The sequence below is a fragment of the Eurosta solidaginis genome, chromosome 1, assembly GCF_040869045.1.
Source record: "Eurosta solidaginis isolate ZX-2024a chromosome 1, ASM4086904v1, whole genome shotgun sequence".
NCBI classification, from domain to species: domain Eukaryota; kingdom Metazoa; phylum Arthropoda; class Insecta; order Diptera; family Tephritidae; genus Eurosta; species Eurosta solidaginis.
In genome coordinates, this window is record NC_090319.1 from 32,272,513 (window position 1) to 32,285,663 (window position 13,151).

General features: G+C 34.0%; 1 protein-coding gene across 2 annotated transcripts in view; it reads right to left on the reverse strand.

Moving 5' to 3' along the window:
- LOC137251000 (microtubule-associated protein futsch) overlaps nt 1–11,663 on the reverse strand; it is a 106,816-nt gene extending 95,153 nt beyond the window's left edge. For both annotated transcript variants that reach the window (XM_067784832.1, XM_067784823.1), the window contains exons 1-3: nt 11,037–11,663; nt 10,615–10,872; nt 10,507–10,544 (exon numbers count right to left, since the gene is read on the reverse strand). In XM_067784832.1, coding sequence (XP_067640933.1) covers nt 10,507–10,544; nt 10,615–10,872; nt 11,037–11,300 — 560 coding nt within the window. In that variant the 5' untranslated portion in view covers nt 11,301–11,663. The remainder of the gene's footprint in view (nt 1–10,506; nt 10,545–10,614; nt 10,873–11,036) is intronic.
- Nucleotides 11,664–13,151: the final 1,488 nt, after the last annotated feature.

Sequence of the window (13,151 nt, forward strand, 5' to 3'; positions counted from 1 at the left end):
ATATAAAATAGGTGGAAGAAAACTGCTATCCGAAGGTGTACTAAAAGATTGTATATCGTATAACGGATATTTCTATGCTCAAATAATCAATAACAGCTTAGAAGATGATGTAGTACCTGAAATGTGGAAAACGTCAACAATAATACCTGTGAAAAAAGTTAAAAAGATAATGCAACCTGAAGAACTTAGACCCATAAATACCCTGCCAAGTGATGCTAAAATTCTCGAAGTCGTTGTTAAGAATCAGTTGGTGAATCATCTTGAAGTAAATAATATACTAGTATACCAACAGTCAGGATTTAGGGAAAAACACTCCTGTGAGACAGCGCTGGTGATATCTGATTGGAAAGAAGAGCTAAACAACAAAAAAGTAGTGGTTTCAGTTTTCCTTGACCTCAAAAGAGCTTTTGAAACGGTGGATAGAGAGATATTAATAAAAAAATGCAGCGGATTGGCATAACTGATATTGAACTTAAATGGTTCCGCAACTATTTGAAGCAGAGAAAGCAGAAAACAGTTATAAATGATGTGACGTCGGATGAATTAGAGGTACCCATAGGGTTACCTCAAGGCTCAGTATTGGCACCTATATTATTTCTTATATACATAAATGACATAGTCAATGCTATCGAAGGTTGTGAAATTAGACTTTTTGCGGATGATGCATTAATTATGATAAGTGAAAATAATAAAAATACTGCACTCGCCAAAATGCAACATGAACTAAATAACTTGTATAAATGGTTGTGTGGTAATAGACTGACACTAAACATAAATAAAACTAAATATATGATAATAACAAGGAGGAATATCAATGAGGAGGATATAGCCGAGCTAAAAATAAATGATGAAATCATACAAAGAGTTAACAGTATAAAATACTTAGGAATAACAGAGAACAACTAAATTCATTCAGAAAAAGTACAAAATAATCTTATATAAAACAGTTATAGAACCGCACTTCGTGTACTGCCCGTCCATTCTATTCATAATATCGGATAAAGAAGTAGACAAGCTCCAAAAGCTTCAAAATAGATGCATGAGATTTATTCTTCAGACACCTAGAGATACGCCAACGGCTGACATGTTGAAGACTTTAGACTGGTTAAGTGTGAAACAAAAGATTTTTTTCCACTCCATGAAATTCATATTTAATATCAAACATGGAAATGTACTTGAGTATTTAAATAAAAATATAGCATTAGTTGAGCAAACTCATAACATAAATACGAGGAGCAAACATAATTTCAAATTGCCGTTTTTTAGAACTGAAATTGATCAACAGAACATTTTCTACAAGGGTCTGAAAAGTTACAATGATCTGCCTATGGATATAAAAAGTTGCAACCAAATAACAGTATTTAAAACAAAATTATATGAATATTGTAAAACCTTAGCTATAAGATGAAAAACTGTAATATTTTCAAATTTACGAATAAGGCTTCTGGCCGTAATAAATAAATAATCTAATCTAATCATAAGTGTTTAAGATATATGCAACTTGAGTATGAGCTGAGAATAATTTCAAAGGAGAATTTAAACCACTGGAGCCTAATAAAGGATTTTCCATCACTGATTTCGCCAATCGGGATAAAAAATTCGGCACCTTTTTCGGGTAAGTTGCTTTTTTAACAACTTGAGGACAATTTGAAAATATGTTCGCCTTGGAACATTTTATTTAAATTCATTGTTCCTTATTAATTTTTTGAAAAAATTATGCGAATTGAGCATTTAAATTTATTATATAACTTTTCTTTAAGTGTTTTCTTTTAATAACTTGGTGAATTGGGTGATACGAAATCCGTGTTAACACATTAAGTCCTGAGCATAGAAGGGCTGGAGCAATTTCAATGAAATTTTCAGTGGCCATATAAATTGATCCAATTAAGAATAAAAAACCGAAAAAAATTTGCGGTCCTAACCCGTTGGGGTGGTGGAGCACGTTGCGTACATGCAACGTTAGGCCTTAATGATATACAAATTTTTAATTTTAAGTTCATTTTATTTAAAAAAAAATTTATTTCGTTTGTGTGAAAATTCAAAAGCAGTAAATAAAATATGTTTATGTTGAAAGTAAATAAAATATGTTTTAATAATTTGGGAAAAATTTAAACAACGTGACATCAGAACGGACAAGGCGACAGCTGTTTCGATTAAACCTTGTAAATATCTTCACAGCCTTTTCTCCCGGGAGTGGGATTTGAATCCGCACTCCTACGATGGTTGAATTGTTACAAACGCACTCAGCTACGTCATGGGATATAGTTTACAACAACTAAAGCATGACTGCCTGAATGCGTTTGTAACACTTCAAATCGGGAGAAAAAGCTTTGAAGTGATTTACAAGGTATAATAGAAACAGCTGTCGCCTTGTCCGTCCTGATGTTCCGTTGTTTAAATTTTTCCCAAATTATTAAATAAAAATTATAAATTAAAAATTGCTTTAAATAAATGTTTTCATACATTTAAAAGCCATGAGGTCAGTCCCCGCTTAATTCATAAAAATATGTTTTAATTGTGATATTTCTTAAAAAATGTTGGATGTATCCCGATTTCACATATATTGCATACATATTTGATTTGATTTGTGCAAAATCGACAGCGTAACGCTTTTCTGCAAAAACAGGTAGGTGAACCAAGCGAGGTTTTTTTGGAGTAGTGCTGTGAGCTTGTTTGCGTTTAAGCTTCCTTACAGGAGCTTCAGACAAAGTTTCGGCAACAAAAACTCGAAACTATAGCTGTTCCATAATAGGAGCGTTTTCCAGTTTTTTCAACAGACAGTGTATTTTTCTGGCATTCACCATGGCTGAGTCTAGTGCATTTGTGGCCAATACCGTTTTTTTCCACGAATACGAATTCTGTAATTGATCATTGCGTTGTCAAAAAGGTCCACACCACACATGTTTCTATTACAGTCATGTATGGGAAATGGGATCGATATTGCCGTATTTTTTCACCTTTCTATCATATCGATATACTTTATTAGTAGCGCTTTTCTCCAAATGATTGGAAAGAAAAGTCACCGAAAAATTATCATTCCATCATACCCCACTTATTTTATTATTTTTATCGAATGCATCCGCGAGAGTTTTCTTGAACTTTTTAATATCTGTAAGTTCTGCACCACCAGCTCGATTTTCACGCACAGTAACCTATTGTAGTTAGTTGAGACATAAACTTAAAAGATGTGAAAAAGGTGTTGGTTTGGCTTACACATGTCAATATTTTCAAGAAATTGTAACACAATAGACTGGTCAAGACATAAGTTTGTATCTCTGATAAATGAAGCCCTGGAATAGGGTATAAAAGCAAAATATAGACAAAGATTTGGTTTGGATTTCAAAAACATTTTACATGAATGGCTGGCGAATTATGCTATCATTTGTTCATCTAAGCTCGTAAGGGTTTAGTGTTTCTAAAATTCAGACGGTTACATATTGCACCACCACCGTATTGGTGTGATGGTAGCGTGCTTCGCCTAAGATCATAGGTTCACACATCTGGCAAAGCAACATCAATTTTAGGAACAAGTTACTTCAATTAGGAGAAAAGTTTACTAAGCGAGGTCGTCCATCGGCAGTGTTTGACAAGCACTCCGAGTGTATTTCTACCATGAAAAGCTCGCAGTGAAAACTCATCTGCCTTGCAGATACCGTTCGTAGTCGGCAAAAAAAAAAGATAAAAAAGGTTAAAAAAGAGCACGACGAACTTGGAAGGGGCCGAGCTTCTCGTCCACATCTTCTGTTCACTAACTGCATCTACAGTCTTAGGCGGCAGTAATATCATATGAACCGAATCCGCGTTTTTTATATTATTTACGACTTCATCCTCCTCGTCCCATTCATTAACTATATTTTCTATATCTCTTTTAGATAAATATTTTTTAGAAAACATTTTGCAGAGAAAGAACGTCACACTTTTTCTTAACAGAAAATGTAAATAAACAATATCAGCTGCTCACAAGGCTGAGTGCTGCCGGTTGAAAAAATGTATAGCGTTATGTCCTAACGTTGCATTTGCGCAACGTAAACTTTTAATTTAATATATTTGCTATATGTTGCAATAGAAAATTTTGCAAAATTTATTTTCACGTAATTTGCATAGACAAAATACTGTTAACAAGGCGATTTTTTTTACTTTTAAATCGAAAGTATTTTTTAATAATTTAACAAAAAACACCCAAAAAATTGCGGAAATTCAAACGAAAATAAATGTGTATAAATATTTACTAGATTCAAATATAAGTATAACACATTTTAAATAAGTTCAATTTTATTAAATTTTAGTCGTTTTTTCGTTAAATTTTCTTAAAATCTGTGTAATATATGCGAAGCCGCAAACGTTGCGCAGACGCAACGTGCCGGGCTTAATGGGTTAAGCTGGCATTGAAATCGGTTGTTATCTCAAACAACTTTTGAACGGTTGCAAAGTGTTAAATTTCGCAATTGGATTTTTATAACTGGCAGTGATGCGCATATACCCCTTTCGACCACCTTGGACCAATTTTCGAGATGAACAATAAATGACTTAGACAGTATTAAAAGAGTACAAAATAGAGTAACGCGCCGAACGCCGCCGTCGCGCCCATATTTTGATATTCGGCGGCGGCGTGCGAAAAAAAGGCGCCAATCGGTGGCGTATATCTCTAGTTTTTACTGAAAAAAATTGTACACTAATGTTGCTCTTTTAGATTCTAACTTTTGCAAAGAGCTTGATTTTTAGGTAATGGTACCTATTTCCTCGTCCAATGGGAAATATTTTATGAAAGTAACACTACTAGACAGCTGAGAAGAACTAACAGGGCAAGATTATTTTCAGAAAAGAAAACGCAATTAATATACTATTTCATGAGAGGTAGAATAAATTTTAAAAAATTTAAACTGTACACGCCAGATACCATTTACCCTTAAGCACGGTGTTCAAATCATGAGAAAACTTTCCTTTTCCCCTCATATAAAACTAACCCTTAAATGTACACGATTTTTATACCAACTTAAGATGGTGTGTTTATTAAATTATTTTCTGCATGCTTTTTCGAAAGTGTAACCACGACATTTCTATAATGCTTTAAAATAGAAAAATTGGTGTATATTTGTAAGTTTTCTGCACGTTTGAAAATGAGGTAAATCCTTCTTTCCAATTAGAATTTAAAATAGGTTCACAGCTGATGGAGTTTACATTATAAATTTTCACACCATCGGGTGGATAGTTGATTTCACCATACTTGGCACCTGTCAGGACTATGCGTTTATGGAAATAAGGCCCGGTATTTTAGTGGAGATTAAACTTCAGTTAAACCTGCCACTGCGACCGCTTAAGCTGAGTGTATGCAAACGGTAAAACGGTACGGTTGTGTTTATTTCTGCTCCTTGAATTTTACATTTTAAAATGGTAAAACTATATTCAAATACTTTTTAAGAATAAATAATGTGTGAGACAGAAACTCAAAAAGCGGAAGCAGAAGTTGGTTTCAAGAATATTATACCAAATAAAGTTTGATTTTTTAAATTTAATATATTTGCGAGAAAGTGACTCTAAATAAAGAAAGCAAAACGCATGCACTTACAAAGTTTGATACATATATATACATATATTCATTCTATATAAAAAATGGAGAGTAAATGCGACAAGTGCAAAAGTACAATACGTGGAGAAGTGTCAAAAATTCGTTGCGAAGGGGTATGTGGGAGATATTATCATTTAGCACCAAAATGCTCTGGCATAGACCAATACAGTGTTAATAAATTAGACGAATGTGAAATGCTTAGATTTATGTGTAATGATTGTGTGCAGTATGTGCATAACGTAGATGACATTCTAAAAGATATGCAGATGGTAGTGAGCAAAAATGGCAAACAACTATCCAACTATCTGAGTACAGGAATGAATTTGATAATGCTCTCAAGAAACATGAAAGAGAAATAAAGCAAGTTTTAAAAGCAGTGGAAGTTGCATTTAGCGACAGAATTAAGGCAATGCAAAAAGCGCAAGAATCATGCGAAAAGAGTGTTGTAGAAGTGACCAAAATACGGGAAATTGCTGAAGGCTTCAAGCGAAGCAGCGAGCAGGTTTGTGATGAGTTGAAAACAAACAAGGATGACAATAAGAAAATGATTGAAGAAATAAGTAAAGAGAATAAAAAAATGTGCAATGAAATAAAGAAAAATGTTAATAGTGTTGAAGCCAAAGTGTCATACGCAGCGATAACAAAAAATGATGGACAAAAAAAAGAAGTGTTACCAGACATTAGAAAGAATCATCCCCTAATTGTCAAGCCGAATAAAAAGCAAAATATAGAAATAACCAAAACTGACCTAAACTCGAAAGTTGATCCTAAAGGGCTGCAAATAACTAATATAGTAGCAAGGCAAAGCGGAGTTGTTATTGTTGAAAGCGAAAATGACCATGAGCGTGACAAAATAAAAAATGCCATTGAGAACAATCTGGGAAATAACTATGAGGTTAAGATTCCCAAAAAAGTGAAACCAGCAGTCATGGTGACTGGTATAAATTTTAAATATAGCGACGAGGAACTGGTACAAAGAATTAAACGACAAAACATTTGTTTAAGTGAAACGGACATCAAAATTGTTAAGCAATATGAAGTGAAAAAGAACGCGAAAAACTATTATAATGCTGTAATAGAAATGAATGTTGAATCGTTCGCAAATCTACTAGCTGGAGAGAGGCTTAATGTAGGTTGGGAACGTTGCCGAGGATATGATGCAGTGCAGGTATTGTGTTGTTTTAAATGCAAAGGCTTCAATCACAAAGCGGCTGACTGCAAGGAAAAGGAAGTATGCACAAAATGCTTGGGTGAGCATAAACATACACAATGCATAAAGGATGCAGTAAACAAGTGCATTAACTGCATACGAACAAACAAGGAGCTGAATCTAGGACTTGACGAAAACCATGATACTCTGGATAGAACTTGTCCCGTATACCAACAAAAGCTAGATGCAAGGAAAATAAAGTTGTTTATTAGCAACCAAAGAAAATCCTTACTGCAGCGCAAATGTCAAAATATTATTTAAATCGAGATAGCAATATATACAACTTGGAATGCATTTATCTTAATATTAGTAGTATCATAGCAAATAAAATCGAGCTGGAACGTCTTATTGAAATAAGAAGACCAAGTATTGTGTTATGTACGGAAACGTGTACAACAGAACATATCTTGGATTCTGAACTTAGTATTCCGACATACAAATGCATTCGATGCGACTCTCAAAGTAGGCATACGGGCGGTGTTGTCATGTATGTGAATGAAAATATACAATTTAGCATAGTTTGTAATAAAGCTATCAACATGAATGTGTGGTGCATTATTGTAAAAATAAACAAATGCGCGTTAAAATGGAAAATCGGTGTACTATATCACTCACCAAGTAGCAGTGACTCCACCTTTATTACTTATCTAAATGAAATCATCACTGAACATCTCAAGGAGGCGGATAATAATTTAATAATTGGTGATTTTAATATCAATGTAAATGTATCGTCAACATACTCAAACCAGCTAACAAGTTTATTTGCACAAATGGCAATGATACAAAGGATAAACTTCGACACAAGGATAACAGAGTACTCGTCTACAAGAATTGATTTGCTATTCAGTAACAATGATAAAGTTAAAGCAGTAAATATAGGTGAACATCGCATTTCTGACCATGAGACAATCCACTTCGAAGTGCCAACAACAAAGCTTTGTAAAATGAGAAGGTATGCTACTGTTACATGTTGGGAGTACTATAGTGCTGAAAATCTTTTAACTTTGCTACGAACATGCGATTTCAGCTTTATGTCAATTTCCGGAGTAGAAACTAAAACTAAGCCCTAAACGAAGTTTTAACTGTGGCTATGCAAGCACTGACTTATATAAAGAGGACCCAAATACAGATAAGAAATAAGTGGTACGACCGAGAATTAACAAACCTGCATAAAAGAAAAATAGAACCTTATAAAACTGCTCGAAATACTGGATTTTGGGACGAATATAACGTCATTAAGAAAATATATAAAAGAACCATAATTTATAAAAAAAAGAAATACATGGAAGATAGAGTAAATCATAACAATGGCGATATGAAGCGTATGTGGAAGTGTCTAAAAGACCTCGTCGAGCTTAATGAAGTTAAAAAACATATCACTAAAATTGTAATTAACGGTGAATGCCTGGAAAATGAATATGATATAGCTAATGCCCTAAATAACTTTTTTATACAAAGTATTGTTGAAATTAATGATAGCATCGAAGAAATTGTAAATGGGGATGAAATAAGCGCAAATCATAGTAATCCATTTGAAACATTTAAATTTACTGAAATTGTAGTGGACGATATTATTATTATCACAAAATCACTTAAAAACAAATATGGCGGACAAGCTTTTATCGGAGGGTGTCGTTAAAGATGCCATGACATATACTGCTAATTTCTACAAAGACATAATTAACGAATCCTTAAACAGCGGTATTGTACCTAGTTACTGGAAAATTTCAACAATAATACCTGTTGAAAAAGTAAAAATACAATGAAACCTGAGGAACTACGTCCAATTAACACGTTACCTACAGATGAAAAAATTATGGAGACAGTGGTGAAGGATCAACTTGTGGCATACTTAGAGAAGCACAATGTGATTATCCCAGAACAATCGGGATTCAGGAAGAGCCATTCTTGTGAAACAGCGTTAAATATGGTAATTGCAGATTGGAAAGACATGGCGGACAAAAAATTTACGGTGTCTGTCTTCTTGGATTTAAAACGGGCTTTTGAAACTGTCGATAGATCTGAGCTATTGGACGTTATGTTTAAAATTGGTATAAGAGGAAAGGCTTTGGAATGGTTCCGGAGTTATTTGGGTGACAGAAACAGAGAACGATAATTGGAAAGGTTTCATCAGTGGTGGATGTTAACATTGGTTTACCACAAGGCTCGGTCTTGGCGCCAATATTGTTTACATTGTATATCAATGATATCAAAAGATGCTTAAAATATTGTAAAATACGTCTATTTGCGGATGATGCATTGCTTATCATAAGTGAAAAATATGCAGAATGTGCCATGCTGAAAGTACAAGAAGACCTGGACTCGCTATCAAATGGTTATGCCTTAGAAAACTGAAATTAAATGTCGAAAAAACTAAGTTCATGATATTTTGTAAAAACACTAATATCATAAGTAACAATAGTTTAAATAATATTACGCTGAAGGTAAAAAACATGGAAATCCAAAGAGTAAACAAAATTAAGTATTTAGGAGTTTTGATTGATGATAATCTAAATTTTGGAGAGCATGTAACTTATCTGGAAAGGAAAATTGCACAGAAAATAGGCTTCATGTATAGAACATGTAAACATATCAGTCAGTCATAAAATATTGGTATATCGTTCAATTATTGAACCACACTTTATTTTGTTGTCCTACTATTCTGCTATTAAGTAATGATATATATATTAAGAAACTTCAAATACAGCAAAACAAGGCAATGCGATTTATTTTAAAATGTCCTCCAAGAACGCCAAAAATTGTAATGGTCAATAGATTAAACTGGCTTAGTATTAAGCAGTCAGTTAGTTATTTCACATTGAAATTTATACACCAACTTAGGTTAGGAATGTTACCGAATTACCTGAGTAGTAAAATACATTATAATCATGAAATCCACAATTATGGAACAAGAAATTGCAATAATATAAGACTGCCTAGAATAAGAACTGAGTTCGCCAAAAGGTCTCTTGAATATTTAGGGTATAAAATGTATAATGAGTTACCTTCTGATTTGAAAGACTGTGAAAATATTAGTAAGTTCAAAGAAAAATTGTTTTTATATTGTACGTCACTAAATGTGACATGAGTATTTATGTTTAATCTCTTATTTTAACCTAAACTAGGTCTTAAAGACCGTAATAATAAATAAATAAATAAAAAAAAATAACCAGCAAATTTGTATGTGAAATGTCAAAGTTTAACTGTAGTCAACGTGGACTGTAGTTTACTCTCGCACTAAAAACCCGAGCCAAAGGGACGTAAATAGAAGTTTAAAGGCCGCTTGCACTGAAAATTTATATTGGAAATCTAGTTATTCAATTAACGATTAGAAATTAAGTACGATAATGAACATATTCTCGTTATATGAAAACCATGGCTCAATTATATGATTGACTTAGCTGATTTAATCTTTCTCATTGCAGTGCCGTAGGGATTTTCTAAAGGAGATGGAAAATGCAATATATAACCATTACCAAAACCAATAAACACCCCAGCCAATGTAAAATTGTATTGAATTTTAGCGAGGAACACGAATGCATAGTAAAATGAAAAACAACCTTGACAAAATAGCATATCGTTAAAAAGGGATACGGAGCCCTAATTACTGATATAAAATAAAAGTTTATGTATTTTGGGTGTTCGTTTGTCCTTTCTGTTGTAAAACTAAAGTGTAATAAAATATTTAATTTAACGTATCTAATTAAATTAAGTTTAATGAAATACTCACTTATGCACAGTAAATCGTTTATCCACTCTGCGATGAGGCTGCAAATACAAATTGATAGTTATTAGAAACTGTTTCAAAGGTGGTATGTATTCGGATCTGCGAACATACTTTCAAATCTGGGCAAGAATTCGGAGCTTGTTCTGGTGCAACTACTTTTTGGGGTGTTGACGTATCTTCTTTATTGGACATAGTTTTTACCTGTTTATTGGTATCAGTTGCAGTTACCTCAACAGTTTTTGGAAACTTCCATAAGAAATTTCTATCCAAAATTGTAATACGGCTACCTTCTAATAGAGGGCGCTTGCATTTTATAATTTGTCCATTGACGCTTATTGGATGGGCTTCCGATATATTGTGAATGGTCACCTGAAAGAAAGAAAATAAATACAAACACGATAAGCAAAGAAAAATTAACAAATAATGTGCAATTTAAAATAACGCCAATTATACAAAGCAGCATAAACGTACGTATGCACATACGTACATAATATATAGCGCTTTATCAAAAATACTCGCAGCGCACAACTTACACGACCAAAAGCATCACACTGTATTTCGCAATGTACCCCTTCAGCGCGCGAATCTTCAAGCACATAATCACAACTCATATAATATCCCACAGTAAATTTGCGTCCTTTCGCATCGATCACTGTATTCTGTTCTGCTAACGCATCCTCAGTGCTGCTACCGGCAACTTTCCCATCAACACTCGACGGCGTCGTTTCAGTCGCGACAGAATTAGCAGCTGCCGCCGCTTCAGACAAGCAAATAAATTTTGCTCCATCCAACGCCATTTTTTATTATTTATAAACCCTTTTTTTAAGATATTGTTCACATTGAATATACTTAAAATTTTGCACAACAGTATATTGAGGAAAAATTAACAGAAAACACGAAAAATACACAGGCAGCCGAAGCCGCTGACTGCCAGCGGAACAGAAAAGGCAGAAAAAATACCAGCAAATTTTTCACTTTTTTCGCGTCTGTTAAATTTGCGATACTTATATTGGTAGGGCTTTTACTTAGTTTATAAGTTTTCACTTGAAGTTTTAGTTTTTGCACAGCTAAAGATTTTTTCACAATTTTTCTATAGGAATTTTTCAATAGCTTTGCTTTTTTATAAGAAAAGTGACGCGCTCGCTCGCTGTTCGCTCGTTTTCTTCTGCTCTTTGTCTTTCCGTCAGCTTCTTCGTAATGACTTTGGTATGACGTTTATTTGAAATTTCTAAACTGTCCTACAGGGTTGCCTCTCTTCAGTTATTTAAAATAATCTTTATTATATTTGCCTTGCGCAATAAAACTACGCAATGTTTTCAATTCTTTTTAATTCAATCAAGAGTAAAATTTATATATTTGAGCTATAAATACTTTTTTGATAGGATTCAAAGCAAAATTTTGCTAGTTCGCCTAAAACCTTACCTAAAGAAGCAACTCTGCTATTTTCTTTGCATTCTCCATTTTGATTTTCTTTCCCAAACAAGTATACAACTGCGACCCCTGTGGGGAAAAACCTTATTATTCCCACAAGCCCCGACAGATAAGCAGATATTCATTTAAGGTGCGTGCACACTAAGCGGCGCGACATGTAGCGGCAGCGGCGCTTCACTTTTTTGCCTATTTGATCAACATTGCCGCTCATGGCCACGCCGCGTAGTGCTGCTGCCGCTAGGTGTGAATTGTTCCATAAGAATACATGCAAATAATATTTTGAGGCGCAGTGTAGTGCAGCTCAGTGTGGCCTTAGCTTTAGATGCGTTCATGGCGGAACCATACAAGGTGGCAGCAGGGTGGCATCCAACAATAACCCTGCAAAAATTGTTGGATTACGTGTTCCATTTTCTTCATGTTGGAGTACTCTAACAATACTCCTTTGCAATGCGTTTGCGGACCACCATCAGCCGATCATTGCTCGTTTTTTAACGACAGTGATCACGACACGATGACGATCGAACAGAGTTGCTAAAAGTAAAATATTGCATGCAAATAACTAATAATAAAATTTTACTTTGGCAACTCTGATAAAATGCAACAGCGCACTGGTTTTATGTATACATATTATATTAGTTTCTTTATTCACGTATGCGTATGCGTATTATATTAATTTCTTTATTCACGCAAATGCTAAATAACATAAGTACTCTCACGTATGTACTCTATGGAACACTCACAAACAAAGCGAGAGTGGGATCACCTACTCCTCTCCTAGGACATCGCAATGTTAATTGGAGCACATTTTTTGTATGAATACAAATTAGTTTTGGAACTTTCCTATACTCCTAAAGGAGTATTCCTTACACTATTTATGGAGTACTCGCGTTTTTTGAAGGGGCTCCACTTAGCGCATACAATCTGGCATCATAATCAATAAATGTCAATTTGTATGACAAAATGTCAAAATGAAATGGAAACAAACAAATGGCATCTCAAAATATAAAAGTCATTTAGAACTTACATAGAAAATCAAAATTCAACAGACTTCCAAAGGCTCCATTACTGATATTTAAGGTTCCATTACTAATACTTAGCATAGACTTGACTTGACTTGGCGTAAACTTGGCAACTTATCCACGATTATACTCCACTTAGCGCATACAATCTGGCATCATAATCAGGTTTGAAATTTACTTTTAAATAAATGTCAATTT